This window comes from Rhinopithecus roxellana, chromosome 13 (assembly GCF_007565055.1).
Source record: "Rhinopithecus roxellana isolate Shanxi Qingling chromosome 13, ASM756505v1, whole genome shotgun sequence".
In the NCBI taxonomy this organism is placed as follows: Eukaryota; Metazoa; Chordata; class Mammalia; order Primates; family Cercopithecidae; genus Rhinopithecus; species Rhinopithecus roxellana.
The window spans coordinates 55,042,686-55,066,018 of NC_044561.1; the positions used below are offsets into that span (position 1 = coordinate 55,042,686).

A 23,333-nucleotide genomic window follows, 5' to 3' on the forward strand; every position below is an offset into this window, starting at 1 on the left:
GAGAGTTCCCTCCCCTTTCTTCCTTTTCTTTTTTCTTCCTTTTTTCCCCTCACAGTTTTAGTAGGGACTCAATTTTGTTCAATACATTCTAATCTATTCCTGTCATTTTTCATTTTGACACTCAGATTGCTCCAGACGTGGCCAGTCGGTGTCCCTTCAAGCTGGTGCTGGCGTCCTTCTGACATTCCCCCTATTAGTTTTCGAGCACCTGGACCCATTAGGTTTCCCAGACTCACTTTGTACTCTCCTGTCTCCACCTGGAATCAGTCATTTTTCCAGGGAGCCAACCTTAAATATCACACATTAGTCTACTTAAATGTGGTAAAGGATGGTCCAGGCTTTGAAAGAGAAGATTTTTTAAAATTCCGTTAGCACCAAATGGAATAAAATGTACTGGTTAAAGCATATATCCTAACAAGGTAATGATACAGCAGGAGCTCTGGCCTGATTGATGGTACCTTAGAGAGACAGATTTTAGAGACTGGCTTGCCTGCAAATGTTTTCTTTTGCAGTGGAAGGGAAAGGGAGCACTTAATTTCCCTTCATCAGGTTTAATTTGCTGAATTCTTCTTAGACCAGGACTAGTGCCTTAATGACGGCAGCTGGAGGCATGGCTGCTGGGAGAGGGAGGCTCAGAGGGTGCTTGCAATGAGTCTAGCTTTATTGAACTCATTTGGAAAAGGGCAATTTGTTTCTAAATTATTCATCAAGATCCAGTGCAGCTGGGGGCTGGCTGCATGTTATGTGTTTTATGTAAGTTTTATTAGCTGAAGACCTCATTGCAGCCTTGGCTGGCAGAGCTGGTGACCAGACGAGGCTGTAAGGAGAACAGCCAGGTTTCCAGAGAGCCAAGTGTTAATGGGGCTATATTCAGTCTTCTTCAGGAATCACATAAACATCCATTTTCCCCCCCATTTCCTAAAAGTGCAAAGCATTTGTTTTCATTTCTGAAATATCCCTGCAAGTCATTGAAAGAAGAATGACGTCAGCTTTGGAAGCCTATCCAATCAGGGCAAGTCACAGGGTTGTATGAAGTACTTCCTGGTTTATAGTTCAAAAGGTTTCTTTAGAGAAAAGCATTCTGGGAGGACTAACCCTCAGTTCAGAACTATTTTTTAGAAATTGATTTTCTTTTTTTTCTGAGCCGGAGTCTTGCTCTGTCGCCCAGGCTGGAGTGCAGTGGTGCAATCTCGGCTCACTGCAAGCTCCGCCTCCCGGGTTCACGCCATTCTCCTGCCTCAGCCTCCCGAGTAGCTGGGACTACAGGCGCCCGCCACCTCGCCCGGCTAGTTTTTTGTATTTTTTAGTAGAGATGGGGTTTCACCGTGTTAGCTAGGATGGTCTCGATCTCCTGACCTCATGATCCGCCCGTCTCGGCCTCCCAAAGTGCTGGGATTACAGGCTTGAGCCACCGCGCCTGGCCAGAAATTGATTTTCTTAACTACAGAAGTGATACAAACCTCCAGCACTGCAGATGTATCCAAAACTAGAGAGTGAGGCCCTCTCACCCTGACTTGGGAGAAGCACTGTCAGAGCCATCTGCCCGTCGGAATGGTTTTCTTTGTGCAGTTATTTGTGTGTAGGTTGTGAAATGGTTAAAATGAAGTCATGTTTTTAGGACACATGAGCACCTTGTAGAATGTAGTGATTGCTGGTTATAAGCTTACCGTTTTGAGAAATGGCAATTTTGGGCACAGAGAAGAGTAGTAGAAGTGACAGTCCTGGGCCTTTGCCCTGGCACTGATGGTGCAACTTTGGGCAAGTCAGCAATCTTCAGGCCTCAGTTTTCTCGCCTGTAAAGTGGGTAGGAGAAGAATAGAGAAGTCCTCTCTCCCGGCTGCGGGTCAGAGCCAGCAGAGGAGCCTTCTTCATAAATACACTGAGGCTCGGGCGCCTCCTGGGGGTTTTGTTTCATGGGTTTTTGTGGAGCCTGGGAATTGCAATTGTAAAAAATGTTCCCAAGTTACTCTAATGGGCAGCCAGGATTGGGGGCTACTGAACTGAAAAAAATCTCTAAGGTCCAACCTTCCCATCCAGCCCGATCAAGTGCTGTGTCTACACAGACTTGGACATTAGACAACCTGGGTTCCAATCCCAGCTCACCCAATCACTAGCTGTGTGTCTTCTGGACAAGTTACTTACCCTCTCTGAGCCTCAGTTTTAGAACAGTCCTTGTCCCAGAGCACACAGGACTGGAAAGGGAGTAATTGTTATCATTCACACTATTGATTCAGAGATCTCTTGTGTCGCCTCTAGTGGGCACAGGGGTGTGCTTTGCGCATGACGGTGGTGACATTTGGTATTCATATGTACTTGGCACATGTTGGTGGTGACATTTTATATTAATACATTTGGTTTCAAGAAATTCTATACCTTTTAAAACCTCTATGCATCCCTTTGAAAGCCTCTGGGAAATGCTATTTTCCTTGTCTTCACAGATGGGAAAAGGACAATCTCCAAGCAGAGGTTAAAGCACATGGTAAAGTCAGTAATGAGGCCCTAACAAGCACACAGTGGTGTGAAGGAGCATAGGGAGAAAGGCAAGCGGCGTTGACCTTGGAGCTAATCTTCGTTAGTCACTGTTCAGCTATAGCATGCTCATCCTCTCCAGCAAACCCGCCATTCACCTGAGCCAGGCGCACCCACACCCACACCCTCCAGAAGTTACAAGGCACAGACCAGCACCCCGCTGTAGACTTTATGCAAATATGTTTATGTCATCTCTGGGCCATCTTTTCCTCAGAAGGATTATTCTACGTTGGAGACAACACATGGCAGGATGGAAAGATATGAGCCAGGAGCCCTGTGGCTTCCTGTTCTGGGCTCCCTGTGCCATTTACTTAGTTCCTCTGTCCTGAGCATCTTGTCTGCATGAAGATTGGATTATGGATGACATCATTCCAAGAGTCTGTTTTCTGTCCATTGTCAGATTTTTGATATGTCAATAATATATGGCTACCATCTATTTTTCAATCTACAGTAAATGCACTCTTTTTTAAAAAAATTAGCCCCATACTAAACAAAAATATCCATGAATATGGGTATACTTATGTATATACATATATGTGTTATATATGATAAATTTGAAATGGTTATGAAAATAAGAAAGGGCTATCTGTGTAGCCCCAGCACTAACTCATGCCTCTTGCTGACTTATACACTACACTTTGGGCTCCACTGGATTAAAGGGAGACTTCAGCTTAAGTCTCACCTAGGCATAAAACTCCTTGGAACATTTGCCTTCCAATGGAGTGTGGTCACAACAAATAGGAAGCGAAAGAGTGAGTGATATGGTTCCTAATACCAGCTCCATTTTGGTCAGAGTTTGGGGCTTTTAACTGAATGCAGGCATCACTTTCTGAACTTTGTGGTTAAATTAAGGGACAAAAGAGTGTTTAAAGTCCTTCTGGCCCTCAGTCTCTCCCTTGACTCAGCCACCACCCCCAGCAAAATGTCCCTTCCCTTCTGTTAAACATGCACTCCCTGAAAATAAGGCAGGCTCTCCGTGCTAGATTAAGGCAGGCCCTCTCCGTGCTAGATTAAGGCAGGCTGTCTCTGTGCTAGATTAGAGGAGATGTCACGTCCAGATTCAGGAAGTTTGGCACACCATATTTCTGTCTAGTAGGGGAAGAAAAGTCTACCGATAGGGAGTGTGTGAGTAAGTCCACAAGCATGCTGTCTTATGCCAGTGAGAATTTCAAGCCTGTCTCTTAAATCTTGAGCCAGACCTCATTGGTTAACCCCAGCCAGCTCCCTTATTAAGAAAACTTGTTATATTTGCAAACTTCAGTTTAGGTAAGAGTCCGTTAAATTGGAACTAGGATGACCACTGCCAACTGGGGCCTGTGTGCTGTAACTTACAGCATTCTCAGAACTTTCACGCACACCCCTGAACAGCCTGGTGGGACAGGAGTCATTATTGGCAAGTGAGCCAGAGGCCAAAGGTAATGCAGCAAGAAATGCTGGTCATGAGATTTGACTGGTTCCATCCACAGGAAACGTAAAGTTTTTTCTCAGTCACAAACCTCCCACATGGTGGTCCAACCTCCAACTCAAGACTGTGAAGATCGTTGATGCAACCCTAGACTTCATCATTTTATTATCACTTCTGTGGGAGGGGGAGTGTGAGAGCATCCTGTCATGTCATGGGTAGCTTGGGCAGTGTTTACATTTTGGCTGCATACAAGGGATCCCCAAATTGGGGGTCACCGACTGTCTGCCTCAGAATCATGGGGGTATCATTCGGGATATCCTGACTCTGTGTCCCCTGAGGTGGGCTTTGAATCTGCATGTGCAGTGATATTCCAGGTGATGCTTGGGATTCTGCTGTCTGTGGAGCAAGGGGATAAATGTGCTCCTTTGCATGCGAAGGGTCTGCCTTGTGTCACTGCTTCAACTCTGGAACTGGGAAGGTGTGGAATGGGAAGGGTGTATTCTGTTCCTTCCCTCTTCACCATTTTTGGGAGAACCCTTTACAAGTCTCTATCTATTCCAGCTCATCTTGGATGGTGGGAGAGGTGGAGATAGACAGCATTAGGAAAGTAGTTTGACTTCCTTACAATCCTACAGTTCTGCTCTGGGCATCTTACTATGGGGAGAAAGGTGATCCCTAGACCTGGTTCAGCTGTAGCTGACTGCCTGGTGCATAGACTTCTCTTCTCCATGTAGAGTCATTTAACTTTGACACAGGAATAGCAAACTACTATTGCAAGGTCAATTTTCCAGGAAAATTATAAGGAGGAACATCTAAGAGCTGTTTTTGAACTCTAGTCTCTGGTTCCAAAGTGGTGGATGGCCATTGATTTCAAGGCAAACCCCATGTTCCTTCATAGGAAGTCTACTGTTTCAATATTTTCTAATGACTAGTATCTAATGAAATAGCATGCATTTACATTAAGATACTACCCAAGCATGCAGGGTTGAGAACTGTCTCTTAATCTTTCCCTTCATCCATGCATCCACCCACCCGCCCATCCATTCATCTATTCATCCATCCACCCGCCCATCCATTCATCTATTCATCCATCCATTCATCCTATATTAGGGTTCTCTAGAACCTAAATAGCATGCATTTACATTAAGATACTACCCAAGGATGCAGGGTTGAGTGACAGCCTTTCATTGAATAGCAATTCACAATTAAACAGATCAACTTAAATGTGTGTGGTTTGACATCAGCATGGTGCGCTAGGGAGAAGTGAAGGGCTGGATGAAAACTCTCTTGGAACATCAGTGTAATTCCCATACTGTCTCTTTCTGTGATGATAAAAATGTTCTACATCTGTGGTGACTGAGCACTTGAAATGTGGCGAGTGCAACTGAGGCACTGAATATTTAATGACTCATACTTTTAATTAACTTAAATTTGAATTTGGATAATCATGTGAAGCCACGACAGCTCTGCCTAAGACATGGTGGAAAATAATCAAAATGGCTTTTTCCTCCCTCCTTCTCTCCCTACATCTGTCTTGCTTCCTCATTGCTCTGCCTCACTTTACCCTTTTTTCCTGCCGCCTCCATGACTACTAGGTAAAGTAAGAGGGAAACATACACACTAAGGAAGGTGCCTCCTGAAAAGCTATGGAAAACGCAATGACTGTGTGAGGAATGAATTTGAGGAGTCAGGGAGTTGGATGGGGCAGGGGTGAAAGCCATGAACCTAAGTTCCTTTAGAAGTGACCTTCCCTCAAAATACCCTGGTTTCCTCTGGGCTCTGGATTCTCAACGAGTGGGGACTTGGAAAGGAGAACAAAATGTCTTTATTCCAGTCTTGTCCATTTTAGTGCTCAAAAAGTATTCCTTGATTAAATAAAGGATGTCAAACGTGACCATCACTATGCCAGCCTCAGGGGATTGTCAGCCCAGCCCTGCCTTATCTACCTTTCAGGGATATTAGAGACATTAAACAACCAACACCTGGACTGGGTTACTAAGAAGTTGTTTACTGGCAGAAATAAATATTGTGATGGAAGGTACTGTAGAGTATTGAATAATTAAACACATTGAAAGAAGCTTGGCCTATGACGCCTAGCCATAGCAGGCTAAATGGTTATAATATTACTAGAACACTTAATGCAACTTGTAATGGGGCAGAATCTGTGATTCTAGGCAGTGCAAGTATCACTAAAATATGTTTTTTTCTCCTTTAGGCACCGGAGGCGGTATTAATATTCCAGGTATGTTATCAAGTTTACCAGGCTTAGGTTTTTCATTGCCTACTTGGGGCAAAGTTGGACTTGGATTAGCAGGCACCATGCTTCTGACGCTGACGTGTGCTCTTACAATACACTGCGGCTGCTGCCACTGTTGTGGCTGCAAATGCTGCTGCCGTTGTTGTTTCTGCTGCAGAAGAAAAAGAGGTAACTTTTTTGTTCATTTACATTTGTACATACTTCTGAACTTTTGATACAAGCAGTTGAAGTTAATGAACTCATCAGCTCTTTCAAAAGATAGATGAACCACAATATCACTTTACCTCTATTAGAATGCTATTATAAAAAAGACAAAAGATAACAGGTGTTGGTGAAGCTGTGGTTGCACACTGTTGGTGGGAATGTAAATTGTTACAGCTTTTATGGAAACACTATGGAGGTTCCTCAAAAAAATTAAAATAGAGCTATCCTATAATCCAGCAATCCCACTCCTGGGTGTATATCAAAAAGAAATGACGTCTTCTTATTGAAGAGATATCTGCATTCCCATGTTCATTACATCACTGTTCACAATAGCCAAGATATGGAATCAACCTGTGTACATCAGTAGGTGAATAGACAAAGAAAATGTGGTATATAGACACAATGGAACACTAGTCAGCCTTCAAAAAGAAGAAAATCCTGTCCTTTGCTACACCCTGGAGAGACCTAAAGGACATTATGCTAAGTGAAATAAGCCAGACACAGAAAGGCAAGTATTGTATGATCTCCACTATAGGTGGAATCTAAAAAAGCCAAGCTTGTAGAAACAGGAGGTAGAATGGTGGGTGTTACCAGGGAGTGGGAATGGGGGTTGGGGAGATGTTGGTCGAAGGGTTCGAGTTTCAGTTAGACAGCAAAAATAAATTCTGTCGATCTACTGTACAGCATGATGACTGTAATTAATTATGATGTATTGTGTACTTGAAAATTGCTAAGAGAATAGATCTTGGATATTCTCACCACAAAATAGCAATGAATATGTGAGATGATGGTTATATGAATTAGCTTGATTTAATCATTTCACAATGTGTACATAGCTCAAAATAGATTCCTTCTAGTCAGTCTATGAATCCACTGACTAAAAACATTAGCAATTTAATGACAGTTTTTTTTTGTTTTGTTTTGTTTTTTGTTGTTGTTGGGGGGGTGGCACAACTGTATCAGTTGATACTATTGGTAAATATGATTGAAAATGTATCTTTGAATTAGAGAAATATGGTAATATTAATATAATAGTGTCTAGTCTGTTAAAACAGTAACACCTACTTTTGAGTTAGTGTAACAATTAAATGAGCTAGTACTTTGTACAGAGCCTGCCTGGTGCTGGCACAGGGTAAGAATTGAATGAAGAGCAGCAGTGATTGCTAACACAGAACATCTCTTCTTGATATATGGAGTCTTTATAGTCTCACTAGTCAAATTCAATATTCACAAAGTAATAAGTAAATACCCCTAGGTATCTGAAATATGGTAAGTACTATATAGTCTATATTTCAGGTACCTAGGAGTTATTTATTTTTCTAATAGTTAACAGTGAATTCTACTTTCCTATGCTTGGAAGTCGTTTGATAATTTGGTATGGGAAAACTTAATAATACCCGTTGGGTCACAAGTACTAATGTTAGGTCTGTTAAAATAAGGGAGTCTGTAAAAATTAATGGGACTCAATTTTTAGAATAAGTATCCTGATTTTTCTAATGTAATTTTGTTCTCTTCTGCAGGATTTCGTATTCAATTTCAAAGGTAAGTTTGAAACCACATCTATTGTCTGAAAAAAAAAAAAATTGAACAACAACAATAATAACAACAATACATACACACAGCTGTGGGAGTTTTGGATTTATATGATCCAAAATTAAGTACTGAAAGTAGACAATGCTGAAAAACACGTATGCCAATCGCAAACTCATAGGGCAACATTAACTGTGGAATGAAATAGGTGGGTTGCCACTGCCTACCTTTGACTTGCTCTGGTTCACTTAGGGAAATGGAGATTTTCTTAGTGTCTGGCATTTGCAACTCTTTCCACAAGAGGACACTGTGCACCGTGACTGTCATCCTGCCTGCTTTGGGTGCAGGCCAGGGCCACCAGCAGAGGTCCTGCTGGAATTTCTGGGGTAGTGGAGAGCAATAAGCCAAGCGGATGCCTGCAAGAGACGTGAAACTGTCCAGGCAGACAAATTAGGCAGTGTTCGGTGCTCATTCAGCCATGGGGAGTGGACAGGACTGAAAAATTCCTTTCCTTCCCAGGCTGCCCAGAAGTAGCTACAAACACTTTTAAGGTAACTGTGTCAAGGACTTATAATAAGTAGCCAGTAACCCTTTTAAATGTCTGCAATATTAACATAGCCATATATGCACCAAGGGAAGGGTTTTTTAGACAGCTGTTGTTTCTTGTGGGTAATATAAGAACACATGTAGTTATCAGTATTTTATTAGAATATTTACATTTTTAAGTGCTGAGATTCTAAAACACCCTTTGGCTACATTCTGTGAATGAATGTGCACCATCACCATGTGGCAGAGGCTATCCCTTCTCCCTCTGACCCCTGGCGATCGCGAAGTTTGGAGAGAGGACACCATCAAGCAGCAATCTGAAAATATTCCTCCTTTGAGGCCTGACTTAGGGCAAGGGAAGAGGAAGAAAAATGGACCCTGATAATTATTCTGGCATTTCTCTTGATTGCTACCGCTGGCAGAACGGAAGCCTGGACTCTTGGTTCACCGTTGTTGACTGTGCCAACATCTTCCATTTCTGTTCTCTGGGGTCTTAGGTGATTTGAAAGCACAGCAAAGTGATCAATAGCTAGTCAGGATAATGGGTAGAGGATAACAACAACTGTAGAATAATGACACTGGGTGCATGAGAAAAGCTAGTGTATCTTGAGTGCCTGATGTACATGCCAGGTACTCACTGCTGTATGCTTTGTAGAGTTTTTTGTCTGAATGTGAACTGGGCAGACCTGACTCAGGGCTTGGGTCCTTCTCTATGCAGCCCTTAAAGTTAGGCGAGACTGCATTAAGCTCCAGAAGGACAATGGGGGTTGCCCACTGGATAATCCAACCCCACTTGCTTTCCCCTTTCACGATGTCCATGGTGCTCGCTCCAGCTGCTCAAGGATTTCTTTTGCATTAAAATAATTAAAATAATATATATATATAGTTGTATGTTTATTATAGAAAAAAATCAATGCATGTTTATTTTAGAAAAAAGTAAATATAAAGATAGGCACAAGAAATAGTTTTAAAAAAATCACCCACACTTCTATAGTTCCAAAGAAATTATTGTTAACTAACTATGTACCTACATACATAGTTCATGTATATACCCACAGGTATGCACACAAAGCATGTTGTGAGATTTGGATCATAGTAACCATTATTCCATAGCTTGCTCTTTTCACTTGGCACATTCTGAAGATTATTTCTATTAACAAATACTTGCACACAGCATTTTTGTATTATTTGTTTGATAGTTTTAGATAGATACTTACAAGTACAGAATAAGTATAAGATAGTTTTAGATAGATACAGATAGTACAGAAAAGTGCACAAGTGGCAGGTGTGTAGCTTGATCAGGTTTCGCAAAAAGCACAAACGCCTGGGCTTGATGGCTGAAAGTCACAGCTAGAACATCCTCAGCATCCCCAAAGTCCCCTAGACCCCTGTCAAATTGCTGCCTACCCCTCCTCCCCAAAGGCGACGTTCTTCTGACGTCTTTCCCACATCCCCGGAGATGAGGGGCATGTGTCAATGGTGTCATTTTGTGTATACCCATTGATGTCTGCCTTTGTGAGCCTCTCACTGTGAGGCTGATCCATACCGTGGCACGTGGGCGTCAGTGGTTCATTATTATGTAATACTACGTTCTGGGCACATACGCAATGTGTTTTTACTTTTTGCTTTAAATGGGTGGTTGAATAGTTTTCAGGTTGGGACCATTGCAAACACTAATGCTCCAGCCAGGCATGGTGGCTCACTCCTGTAGTCCCAGCGCTTTGGGAAGTCAAGGCGGTGAGGCCCTTGAGTCCAGGAGTTGGAGACCAGCCTGGACAACATGGAAACACCCCTTCTCCACAAAATGTACAAAATTAGCCGGGTGTGTTGGTGCTTTCCTGTAGTCCCAGATACTCAGGAGGCTGACTTGGGAGGATCCTTTGAGCCCAGGAGGCAGACGTTACAGTGAGCCGAGATCACACCACTGCACTCCAACCTGGGTGACAGAGTGAGACCTTGTCACCAAGAAACAACGAGAACAACAAAAACAACAACTATTCTGAGTATTATGGTAGGAGTCTTTTGGTGAACATAAGTACTCATTTCTGGTTCTGACCAAACAGAATACAGCTGATCCTCTATATCTGCAGGTTCCACATCCTCTGATTCAACTAACTATGGATCAAAAATATTTGAAAAAAAATAGTAACAGTAAAAAATAATACAAAATAAAGAAGCAGTACAGTATAACAACTATTTGCATAGCATTTACATTGTATTAGGTATTATAAAGAATCGGGAGATGACTCAAAGTATATGGGAGGATGTGTGTAGGTTATATGCATATGCAAATCCTACACCATTTTATATCAGAGGCTTGAGCATTTGCAAATTTTGGTATCTGCAGGGGTCCTGGAATCAATCCCTAACAAATACCAAGGAAGACTGTATCTAGTCCTAAAAGCTGGGCCAGAAGGTAGCATATCTTCAGCTTTAGACGGTGCCACATGTTTCCAAAGAAGGTGTACAGGCTTACACTCCAGCTAGCAGTGTGTGAGAGCTCTCATATGTCATAATTTTGACAGGTGCCATGGAATTCCATTTAGAGAACTCTCGTCATTTATTTAAAAGTCCTCTCTGATTGGGTACTTGGTTGTCTGCGGTTTGCTTTTATAAATAGCTCACAAATCAACATTCTTTCAAGTACATATTTGTACATATCCTTGATTGTTTCCCTAGCATACCTCCTTAGAGGTCAAGTATGACTATTTTAAATTCTTTGGCTATCCATTGCCAGACTTCCTTCCAGCCTCCAAACCCTAGGAGGCTGCACCGACTTTTGCTTTATTTCAGCAGTTGGCACATCTTTTTCCATAAAGGGCTGCATAGTAAATATTTTTAGTTTTGCCAGCCATATGGTCTCTGTCATAAGGACTCAACTCTGCTATTATAACATGACTATGGCTACATGTTTAGGTAGTCGTAGACAATATGTGAGCTGATAGGTGTAACCGTGTTGCAATGACACTTTATTTACAAAAACAAGGGGTGGGTCAGATATGGTCTGTGGGTCATAGTTTACTGACTCTTGCTTTATTTGATGAATGGTTTCTGAGAGTTGAGTAGCAACTGGGGAGTGGAGTCCATGGACCATGATAAAGTTTCATCTCTCCCCATAATGGGAATGTGTGAATAGGCGGACGTCTACACCTGCCACACAGCGACAGAGCTATAGGTTGCCTGTGTTAAGTTCCACATATAAGCATACTCTTGAGAGTAACCATGTGAACTACATAGGTATCCATTGCCAATTAACGTTTGGCAATGTTAATGTTAACAATTAACATGAGGCCGGGCGCGGTAGCTCAAGCCTGTAATCCCAGCACTTTGGGAGGCCAAGACGGGCAGATCACGAGGTCAGGAGATCGAGATCATCCTGGCTAACCCGGTGAAACTCTGTCTCTACTAAAAAATACAAAAAACTAGCTGGGTGAGGTGGCGGGCACCTGTAGTCCCAGCTACTCGGGAGGCTGAGGCAGGAGAATGGTGTGAACCCGGGAGGCGGAGCTTGCAGTGAGCTGAGATCCGGCCACTGCACTCCAGCCTGGGCGACAGAGCGAGACTCCGTCTCAAAAAGAAAAAAAAACAAAAACAAACAAACAAAAAACAATTAACATGAACTTAAAGTGGTCTAATTGTAGGAAATCTGAAAAAGAGAAGACAAACAAACTAAGACAGAAAGTGGAAATGAAGACTCTGGCTACAATTCAGATGAACCAAAGACCACAGGTGAGTAGACAAGACGGGGTGGTAGAAAGACCTGGAAAAGAGAAAGCTGGAAGAAGGGCTGGCTTGCTAGATACCAGCTGCACAGGGAGGACAGCTTGACAATGGTTGTTATTATTTTCTGGATAAATTTTAGAAGAAATTCTAGAACTTGGAATATTCTAGGAGTAGGTTAACCGTAAAAATCCAACTATTTGTCTAATGCTTAAAACAAAGTGAGGAAGAACCCTGAAACCTTTAAAAATTTTTGTTTTTTCCCCATGCTTTCTTTTTTGTTTAAAGCCCTCTACATTAAAACATTGGGAGGTATTTTAATACATCGGGGGTAACTTCCTCCCAATTTCAAGTAGAGTCAAGTAAGAGATCTGTTCCCCTTGAATGTAACAGGGTGTTGGGAATGCTGGAAAACTAGACCCACTCTTGGAGAGTCTTGCTGTAGTATCTCATTTTCTTGCCATGAGACAATACAGAGTGATAATGGGATGAGGCCATCACTAAGACAATGTCACCAGAAAGCAGCAGCAGTCGAGTTTTGAAGGCCGAACACATCCCTCCTCTCCAGGATGAATGGGACACCTGCCCTCACAGGCTGCTGGGAACACCAAATTCCATGGGAAGGTTTTCAGCCAATCAATTCTTACTGAAGGGCCTAAACACCTTCATTTTCCACAAAAATTGGAGCTCTATTTTCAGCAGCCCCGTGTTTTTGATTTTACCATGGCTGCCTCCCATGTGTATTCTAGATTGCATCTTTCAGATTTAAAAAAATTCCGGAGAGCATGGACTGTTTCCTTTGATAATCTGACCACAGCTTCTTGCAGGTTCCTGTGAGTGAATATTTATTCATTAGTATTTTGAGCAATTAATTATCTTGACAAAAATCATGGCCCAAATCAAACATCTCTGTCTCTTCTATCTCCATTTGTCTGGCATTTATCTTCCTTGATCAGCTATTGAAGCTTTAGATCATTTTTGTCTCTGGGTGAAACTAATGTGTTGAGAAAGAAATCGATTTTGAGTTAGTTTTCCATATTTTTATTTCTTTAAAGAAATAACGTTCTAAAGGGATGGGATCTCAAGGGAATTTAAAACAAGTATTTATGGTTAAGGATTATGCCAGGGGTACTACATAAAAGCAAATGTGTTTCTTTATAAATCAGAATTGTTAGAGCACACAGCTTGGTTTTTGCCACTTAATGACTCTAAAATTGTTCTTTTATTGCAGAAACCGCTTCTCTCCCTCCAAAATCCTGTGAATCTAGTGATCCTGAACAAAGAAGCAGTAGCTGTGGCCCTCCTCGACAGGTGGTTTAGACCGTTTTCCCCCTTTTTGGACTTTTTTGGCTGTTTAAAAATTCTTACCTTGTGGTGGGTGATTCTAAAACGGTGCATGTTGTGTATTCATGATGGCGGCACGTTGCCTTTCCTCCCCTCCACATCAGTTGGTCAGCGTAGAGAGATGGGGCTGAGAAATGGACTGTTTCTTGCCCTCAGTAGCAGTGGCTCCAAGATCAGGGCTGGTTCTGGGTAACAGCTCTGGGTTCACATTTTGGGAGGATGTGACTTGCTTTGGGACATATCCGCCTGAGTTGGCATAAGAGTGAGCAGCATATATAATGTGCCATTTGTTCTCGTTGAGCCATGTTCTCCCAGGACTCAAGTCCGTTCTGCTCTGCTGGTCACCCGGCTCCCACGTGGTGCTCATCTGTACTTGGACCCTTGGGGTCTTTGGGCTCATGGAAGGATGTACTGGGTTTGAGGGTCGGGACAGAGAAAATGTGGTTTGCTCTGCATGCACGTTCTATGCTGATAAGCTTGAGGGTTGAAAAAATCCTATCACAGTTAGAATTTTAGGGGAGAGAGGAGGAGTCCTTGATGGTTAAGGAATATGGCCAGAATGGCTAAGAGGCTGGAGTTGCCGTTAACCTAGATAAGGGATGTTATGGGTGGAGCAGTTTAGGGGGAAAGATCAGACATTTAATTTGGAGCTTGTAGATTCTAAGGTCTCTGTTAGATGTCCACATGGAGACGCTGGAAGTGTAGTTAAATTCACCAGTCTGCAGTTCCAGGGAGAGGTACTAGCTTTACATACTGGTTGGTTGGTTGGCAATGTTTCAATGGGAACTGTCTTTTCACAGGATGGTTCAGTTAAACAGTCAACTGGCAGCACTGAGAATATAGTATGTGAATTTGCTGATGTAGAGTCAGCACTGGTTATCATACATGAACGAATTAGAGTTCTTTTTTTTTTTTTTTTTTTTTGAGGGGAGTCTTCCTCTGTCGCCTAGGCTGGAGTGCAGTGGCACGATCTTGGCTCACTGCAAGCTCCGCCTTCCAGGTTCATGCCATTCTCCTGCCTCAGCCTCCCGAGTAGCTGGGACTACAGGCACCCACCACCACGCTGGGCTAGGTTTTTGTATTTTTAATAGAGACGGGGTTTCACCATGTTAGCCAGGATGGTCTCGATCTCCTGACCTCGTGATCTGCCCACCTTGGTCTCTCAAAGTGCTGGGATTACAGGTGTGAGCCACTGCGCCCGGCCTAGAGTTCATTTTACATCCCGAATCATAAATTAGGTAGAATATATATAACTAACACCCCTTTCTGACCTGTACAAATGCAACTTCGAACAAGAAGTATTTCAATGCGATTCTGTGATTTTTGTCCCCAATAAGTATAGATGCTATCTTCTTTTAGCTTTTGGAAAAGGTAAACTTGCAGACTGGGTTTCGGATAGCACACTGGGCCAGATGGGTTGGGTTTGTTCTGTTAGGAGCTGCTTTACCTGAAGGGATGGTGCTCAGCAGGTGCCTCTGCGGCCCCTGATCATTCTTTCTTGGCACAGGTATTTACCTGAGTTTCCAGGGAGTTCTGGGAAATAATATTCCTCCCTGCAATTGGGATTCAGCTCAATAACCTACATCTTGCAAGTGATGTGTGTTTTTCAGGCCTGGAGGGAGAAAGGGAGGGCTGATTGATGCTCAGTCGTGTACTGGGAAACCTAAGTGATACTATTAATATTAGTGTCAACACAGGTAGCCAGACAACAAGACATATGGGGGGCCTGGGGCATAAAGGAAGCTGTGCCTGAGTAACAAATCGTTAGCTCCCGGTACAAGTTCCAGTGACTTTCCTCAGGCTGGGTGTTGGGAAAATGGAGAGGTAATGTTTTTTTCCATCAGGGCCGCTCTCTTTGGCCCTGATGGAAATCTTTTGATGCATTTAATTTGCATATATCTTTTGATGCATTTATTTTGGAGCTGGAAGGGAAGGTGATGCAAACAGGTTTCCTTTAGAAGGACCAGTCTCTGAGTGAGAGGTAGCGGTGGAAGGGAGTCATTGTTGGGCTGTGAGGTGGCTGGCTCAGGGCTCTCTCCAGCTCCAAGCACGGACAGCCAAGAGCACATTGAAGCCAACCATGATTTCCACAGCCCTTCTGTGGTTATCTTTGTCTATGAAGTGTGTTTCTATCAGACAAGCCAAAGTGTTCAGGTCTGGTGCTGTGGGGAGGGTATAAGCTGAGAGGAGATTCAGAACAGGGTCATGCCATGTAATTCTCTTTGAAATGCATCTAGTATGAATGAGGAGGAAGGGGAATGTGAGGTACATTTGGATACCCGAGTGGAGAATGATGTTTTGGAACTTGGAGTGGTGCTTCTTGATGCTTGTAGTGTTCTTTTGAACATACACAGGGGGAGAAACTTAAGAGGTTTCTGCTACTGAAACATGGACCCAGCTAAATAATCAATTGGTGGAAAAAGAACAGTGACCCTCGAGGTGCTGAGCCCTGGGGACTGGTAACATATCCTCGTGTTTCTTATTTCCTGAAGGGTTTGTCGTCTTCTAGGGGAGCCGGGCACCTCATCAGAGAGTGCCAAGGCCCTTAAGGAACAAATCAGGACTCTAGGAAGTTGAATTATCTTTGGCTGGGCTAGAAACTAGTGAGGGTTATTAAATAACTGGATCTTTCTACTCATTGTGGGGGAACTTTAGGACAAAGTACTAAAGAAGAGGTCTATCTTTGATTATGACCAGAGAAGGACTTTGCAGTCATGGGCCCAGGCACGGCCTCCACGTTGCCCATTTGGAGAGCCTGGATACAGGATGTACCATGGGCCATGTTTCCTGGGAGGCACTTAGAGGAGGAATGAGCAAAATGGGCCACAGGGGAAAGGCTGGGCCTGGGGACACAGCCATTCCCTTCCATTTCCTTGGTCCAGAGAAGACATAGACCTTGTTGTGGTCAAGTGGCCACTTGAGAGCTGCCAGAAAGGCGAAGCCACAGCTTGTAGAAGCAGTCAAGGTGATGTTGGCACAGAGGTTCCTTTTAAGAACTTCCCCAGGCCCTGCAGCCCTGCCAGGCCTCTGTTGCCAGGTTCTTGCTGTGTGGGCTGACGAAAACCTCCGAATTCTGAATTCCTTGTTCCAAGGTGTGAAAACAGTGCAACTGTGCCTTCTTTTCTCAAAACTTTTTCCATTCTGCAATAAGCCTTAGTTCCTTATAGGGCCCAGGAGACGCAGCTGAGAGCTATTCAGAGCGCCATCTCAGTTTTCCTTTCATCCTCCTCTCGGCATGCCTCAGTATGACTCCAATTTGTCAGAGGCTCCCGCGCTGCTGCCGCATGTTTCCCGCACACAGGCCTCCCAGGCCCAGAGCTGGGGCCCAGCAGGACTCCTGCCCGAGAAGCCGGCTTGTTAGAGTTCAGGGTTGTTGACTACAGATTGCACTATTTTGCAGACACCCCGCATGAAGCTCAGGTCCTGAAAAGCCTGTAGATTAGACTGAAAGATCTCAAGCTGTGAGCCAGCCTGACGCAAATGCTTTTCCGATCACGGCTGCTGAAGAGCTAGTTGGGTCAGATAAACGGTCTATCCATGGAGACATGGCAGGCATAATAGCAACTAAAGCTCCTGCTTTGTCTTAATAGATTTCAGAGCAGGATAGTCAGTTTTGTGAACAGGACGGCAACTGCTGATCACATACACTTGCTCTCTGCTCATGCTGCATTCTCCTCTACTGAAACTGGTGATCTGTTAACACTCAGCAATTTCTGGAGGACTTAACTAATGGATGACAGTTGACTACACACAGGCTAGTCCAGCATTTCTAGGTGCTCAATAAACAGTTACTCATTAAAGTGGAGAATACCTTCCATGCCGAGCATTATGCTGTCACAAGCAAGGTACTATAAGGTGCATGCATGTGCAGACAGACAAAGTTCCTTCGCTTTTTTTTTTTTTTTTTTTTTGAGATGGAATTTTGCTCTGTCACCCAAGCTAGAGAGCAGTGGTGTGATCTCGGCTCACAGCAACCTCTGCCTCCCGGGTTTAAGCGATTCTCCTGCCGCAGCCTCCCGAGTAGCTGGGATTACAGGTGCCTGCCACCATGCCCAGCTAATTGTATTTTTAGTACAGATGGGGTTTCACCATGTTGTCTAGGCTGGGTTCGAACTCCTGACCTCAGGTGACCTGCCCACCTCAGCCTCCCAAAGTGCTGGGATTATAGGCATGAGACAGCGTGCCCGGCCTTTTAAAACGTTTTTTGAGACATGGTCTTGCTTTCTTGCCCAGGCTGGATTGCAGTGGCACGATCATAGCTCATTGTAACCTTGTACTCCTGGGCTCAAGGGATCCTCTTGCCTCAGCCTCCTGAAGAGCTAGAATTACAGGCACTTGCTACCATGCCTAGCTAATTTTAAACTTTTTTTTTTTTTTTGTAGGAATGGGGGTCTAACTGTTTGCCCAGGCTGTTCTTAAACTCTTGGCCTGAAGCGATCCTCCCACATGGGCCTCCCAAAGCATTGGGATTACAAGCATGAGCCACTGCACCTGACCCCTAATTCCTTTACTGTTAATCCCAATTGGTTATGACAAAAATATGATTAGATCACTATAGATAACAACCTAAAAATAGCATCATGTTTTGGGTCATTTAGAAAAGTTAAATAATTTCGTATCAAACTGCCCCTTTGTGATTGGGGGCACTTTGGTTTTCTCCAGGGGTCCATTGCTTCAATACGCCCCCAGGATGGGGAAATTTGATGTGCCAGGGTTGGCCCACAGGTCGCTGATGAGGCCCTTGGGAAGTCCAGATTCATGGTCTTCACCTCTAGACATCAGGACTCAGAGGGCTGAGGAGGTGTTTAAGCAGCTCTGTTTTTTAGTTCAACTCAGTGTGGCTAGACTTAAGGGTTATTGGTTACCTTACAGCAAGAGGTGAATCAGGAGTTTTGGAAAAGGAAGAGTGGCAGGTCCCCAAGCACCAGTCTGCCTCCTCCATAACTTCACCCTGCCCGACGGGGACTCAGCGATTTCGCTTTGCTCAGCGTCCTGAGGCCTTCATAATGGCCTGTACTTACCCACCTGGAGTCGGTGCTACTGGGGTTGGTGGGGCCCGTGTTCTTGCTCTCTCTGCCAGGAGTTAGCTGTATTTCCGCAAGTAGAGAAGTGTCTGGACACTGAGTCCGGAGTCTAGGAAGGCACCCAGCTCAGGGTGGTCTATGGCGTTAGGAGGAGCAGCAGGTTTCCAGGTTACTTGTACCGCCACCTTCAATATGACGACCCTCCAGCTCTCTTCCCTGAGTTGTACACATCTGTGTCTACATCTCAAGGCTGCTGTGGGTCTCTGCATATAGCATCTTTGTCACGAATCACCCAGCTCAATTGTAACAACATCCGACAGTTACTAAAACAGGAAACTAGAACTTTAATATTTTAGGAAAGGACAGAATTTGCTGCTGCCCCGGCCTCCCGTAACTCCTGCCCCTTTGGCATCCTTTCAGTTAAGGGCCAGCATGCCAAAAGCACACACTGCCATGGAGACGAGCAAGACAAGATGCAGTGGTGAAACCATGTTTTCAAACCTTAGTTATCCCCTGATGCTTCCAGTGCCTGGAACCCTTAGAAAACTTCAGAAAAGTGGGGGCATGTCTCAGGAGCAGTGTCGTGGGAGACAGGCTGGGGTTGGAGTTTTGACCCACCAAGGACCAGGCACTGTGGCCAGGAACTACAGGCACAATGGCTGACATAGGCCCGGTCCTCAGGAGGATGCTGGGTTGTAGACAATGGGAAGAGGCACCAGTTCCTAGAACTCTTGGCCCCCAGGCTGCCTGGAGCTCCCTCTTTTGCTCATCTCCATCTCTAAGCACGCTCTCCTGCCAATTTCTTCCCTGAACATGAGACTTCCTGCTCAAGAAATGGGGCAGTCCTTGTTCTTGCCACCACCTGGCAGAAATGGTAGATGTATTTCCTGAATTCTCTATTCCAGTTTTCCCAAAGAATGCTTGCTGATCACGGAGGTGCACCCAGTGCCTATAAATACCTCTGCCTTGGTACCCTGCTGGCATAGCAGCAGCTCCCAGTACAGCTCTGTGCCAGGAACACACTGGGTACTTGTTAAAATGCACACTCTTGGGCCTCCGCCAGACTTTCTGGATCAGACTGTCTGGGAGATAGGGCCAAAGAATGAGTATTTTTATCACTTTCTCCAGGTGATCTGCTTTGAGGTGATCTGCTTTTTGTCCCAGGGTGAAAACTCCACAGACATGTATAGCATTGTTTCTAAGGGAATGTGTTCTCTGATATCTAGAAGTCTTCCTGCAACTGTGCATTGAGAATTACTTGCACCTCGTGTCCCTGCTCTACTGACCTTGCTGCAAAGCACAGAGAAGAGTTTGAGATGCTTATGGTGGTGCCGTGATCAATGCCAAATGAAAGGCCTTGACACCAAATACTCTACTGTCCATGTGGCACCCTACCAGGGACACTCTTATTTAAACCTTCCATATTTTAGATGGGTCCTAAAGCACATTACATTAAACATAAATGAAAAAATAGAATCCTAGACTGTAGAGACTCAATCGTGGATTACATTGTAAGAAGGGTCAGGAGGAAAAAAAGAGATCGATTTTCAAAACTGGCATATACAATATGACACTTTTCTTCTCTGATTATTTCTCTGATGACTGAATCTACAGTTAGAATATGTAGTACTGACATGGTTTTCTAGACAAGAGTTTCCCTATTGGTTAAATAGAATGAATTTGGGTGTAACTGTAGCTCAAACACATTAGGGTAAAAGTAATAAGTAAAATTAGAAATTCTTACTAAAATTTATGATCAGTTACTGGGAAAGGCATGCTTTTTTTATTTTTATATGAAGCCAGGGGATTTGCAAATGTTTTGTATTTTAGTCAATATTTAATACAAAGAATCCTCCTTTTCCTCTCTTTGTCCTGTACCTTAACTCACTGTCAGTGTGTTTTTCTGGTTGTTTTAGGAAATTCTCTGTCTCTGTCATTTTCGGAAGGTGGGCATATGAACAACTTGAGACCTGGATCAAGTCTTCCCCACAAATCACCCCCTCATTGAAACAAACAGAAATACATACTTGATAAACTTAAAAAACAGCAATGTTTGCACAACCCAGCAGTGAAAACAAAAGCAAACAACGCAGGAATCTCTAGCATATTCGCAGCAGAAGGCACACATCTTAAAGCATTGCTGACATAGTTCCATCTGCTGTCCAGTTTTCTCTGTGTTACCGGGAGTCAACAAATTAAAAGCATTAACCAGAGTAATTCTAACCTCAAGACTTGCTAGCATTCCATCGCAATCTGAATAATTTATCATGCCCAGTTACATTATTTAATATGTTAAATGCAGCTTCTGTGTCCTGGAACCTGAGCTGCCATTCTCAGGACTGGCAGGAAAAAGGTGTTACACACATTTTAATAGGGCAATGTTATGAGACAGGCATTGGCTACTCTGGAGGATTAAATGGTTGGTTTGGGATTACAGTTCTGAATGAGAAGAGGGAAGACTATGTTTCTCCCTGATAGGGAAAGGAGACAGATGGGTGATCTATCTGGAGTCAGTTCTTCAATTTTGTCCCCCTCCTCTAGAAACAATGCATGCTCTTTAAGAAGTTTAGAAATATTTTATATTTTCATAAAAAATCTAGTCAGTAAAGCAAGAACTTCACAAATCCTGATTCTTGGAATTGGATTGCTCTTTAGGACCTGAGCTTGGAAAACTTCTATATTGTGTGTTATCGGAAATAATGCAAGAAAGGAAGAGCTTATTTTAACATTTTTGTTCCTCTCTGTACCTTAATTTTATCTTAACAGATGAGTGAAGCTTCCTTTTCAAGTATGCATTTTACAGTGATCTCAACCCACTAAACTGACTTTTTTTCCTCCTCTGTTGCCAGGAGGCTGATCAATGTCCACCTAGGCCAGCAAGTCATCCACAGGCTTCTTTTAATCTGGCCAGTCCTGAGGTCAGGAATACAATTGTAGTATAGCAAAGACTTCCCCAAGCTCCACTGAGCACTTGGCTGACAATTTACAACACAGTGATGACATCCTTCCTTTCCATCCTGAGACTGGCCTGCAGCTTTGCCAACATTACCTGAAGAGGAGATGTCAGAGTCATCAGAACTGATACTTGACAGTGAGAGAAGGAATTGATTTTTCCAGATTTCAAAGTAGAATGTGACTTTTAAGAGGTTTCAAGGTTTTTGTGAATTCCATGAAGTTACTAAGTAAAAGCTGCAAATTCATTATATTTTTCTTAACACTCAACACTCCTACTTGTGAATCCAACAAATGGTAGATGAAAGTCTGTATTCTACCATGACTTTCAAAAGTTTTTGTTATCTTAAAGCATATGAAGATGATATTTATGTATATTTAATATGTAGGGGTATTATTACATATTATCAATGAAAAACAAGTATAAAAATTAGGGTCAACCAAAAATCTACAATTGACTTCAAAACTGAGCTCAGTTAAAGTAAGATTCAGTTCTAACGTGGATGTGCATGTTCCTAAATATCTTATGATTGAATATTTACATGAAGACATTCATTTTTATCTGCCTCCTTATCAAACCTATTTGCATCTCCTCAAATGAAATAGATGTGGCTTATGCTTTGCAGAGGATGGACCTCACCTACTCTGCACACCATGAAAAAACTGGAAATGGGCATTGTAGTATTTAATTTATAAAAACACCAAAAAATGTGTATTGCCTTTCTTAACTCTTCACTATTCAGGTGGTAGTTTAAAGAATCAGTGTTCAGGAATCAAGCCTTTTCTGAGAAGGAAAACAAGAGCCTTCGGCAAAAAATCCATCCCATCTTCACAATTATCTTTGCTGACTGTACATTCCCCTCACTGAAAGTTAACATGAATGTTGTTATGAAGAATAAATTGCTGCCTTTGCCGAATATTTTTCTTTTTCCGTGTAGATACAGTCAGTGAATTTCACTGCTCGTTCTACCCCTTCATATTTAACCTAGAGGCAAGACTGTGATTTGACCGTGCTCTGAACTGGTTGGTGCAGATTTCTATGCTGGTTATAATTAGCAACTGCTTTGAGGCCCTCAAGCTCAACCATGCTATTGCTAAAGTAGAATTTGACTTTTAAAATGTGTCAGGATTTTAGTGAATTCCTTACAGATACTTAGTAATAGATGCAAATTTGTCATGGTGTTTCTCATCCCTCACTCCTGCTTGCTAATCCAACAAATGGTAGAGAAGTCTTACACTACCATGATTTATAAAATACTTTTATAATCTTAAATCACATTCAGCCCTACCCTGGACTGTCCTATGAACTAACAACTAACTGAAGGGATGTATTAGTCTGTTCTCACACTGCTAACAAAAACACACCCCAGACTGAATAATTTTATAAAGAAAAAGAGGTTTAATGGACTCACAGTTACACATAACTGAGGAGGTCTCACAATCATGGTGGAAGGCAAAGGAGGAGCAAAGGTACATCTTACATGGCAGCAGGCAAGAGGGAACTGCCCTTTATAAAACCATCAGATCTCATGAGACTTATTCACTATCATGAGAACAGCCCGGGAAAAACCCACCCCTATAATTCAATTTCCTCCCACCGTGTCCCTCCCACAACATGTGGGGATAATGGAAGCTACAATTCAAGATGAGATTTGGGTGGAAACACAGCCAAACCATATCAAAGGGTATTTCCTGGCACCATGTGGAGCTAGGCAGGTGTTTTGATAGGCTCATGCTCATACTGTATCCATTCTGATTGGTCAGTGCCCATACAATGTCTGTTCTAATTGGGCAGTATTCATGGCTTACTGGTTGTCATCTA

The 23,333-nt window shown here is 43.2% G+C and overlaps 1 protein-coding gene across 1 annotated transcript in view; it reads left to right on the plus strand.

Moving 5' to 3' along the window:
• IGSF5 (immunoglobulin superfamily member 5) overlaps nt 1–22,233 on the plus strand; it is a 34,435-nt gene extending 12,202 nt beyond the window's left edge. The window contains 6 exon segments of the mRNA XM_030915321.1: nt 6,150–6,359; nt 7,916–7,937; nt 12,113–12,135; nt 12,138–12,200; nt 13,423–13,502; nt 21,409–22,233. Of these exon segments, the coding sequence (XP_030771181.1) occupies nt 6,150–6,359; nt 7,916–7,937; nt 12,113–12,135; nt 12,138–12,200; nt 13,423–13,502; nt 21,409–21,501 (491 nt within the window). The 3' untranslated portion in view covers nt 21,502–22,233.
• Nucleotides 22,234–23,333: the final 1,100 nt, after the last annotated feature.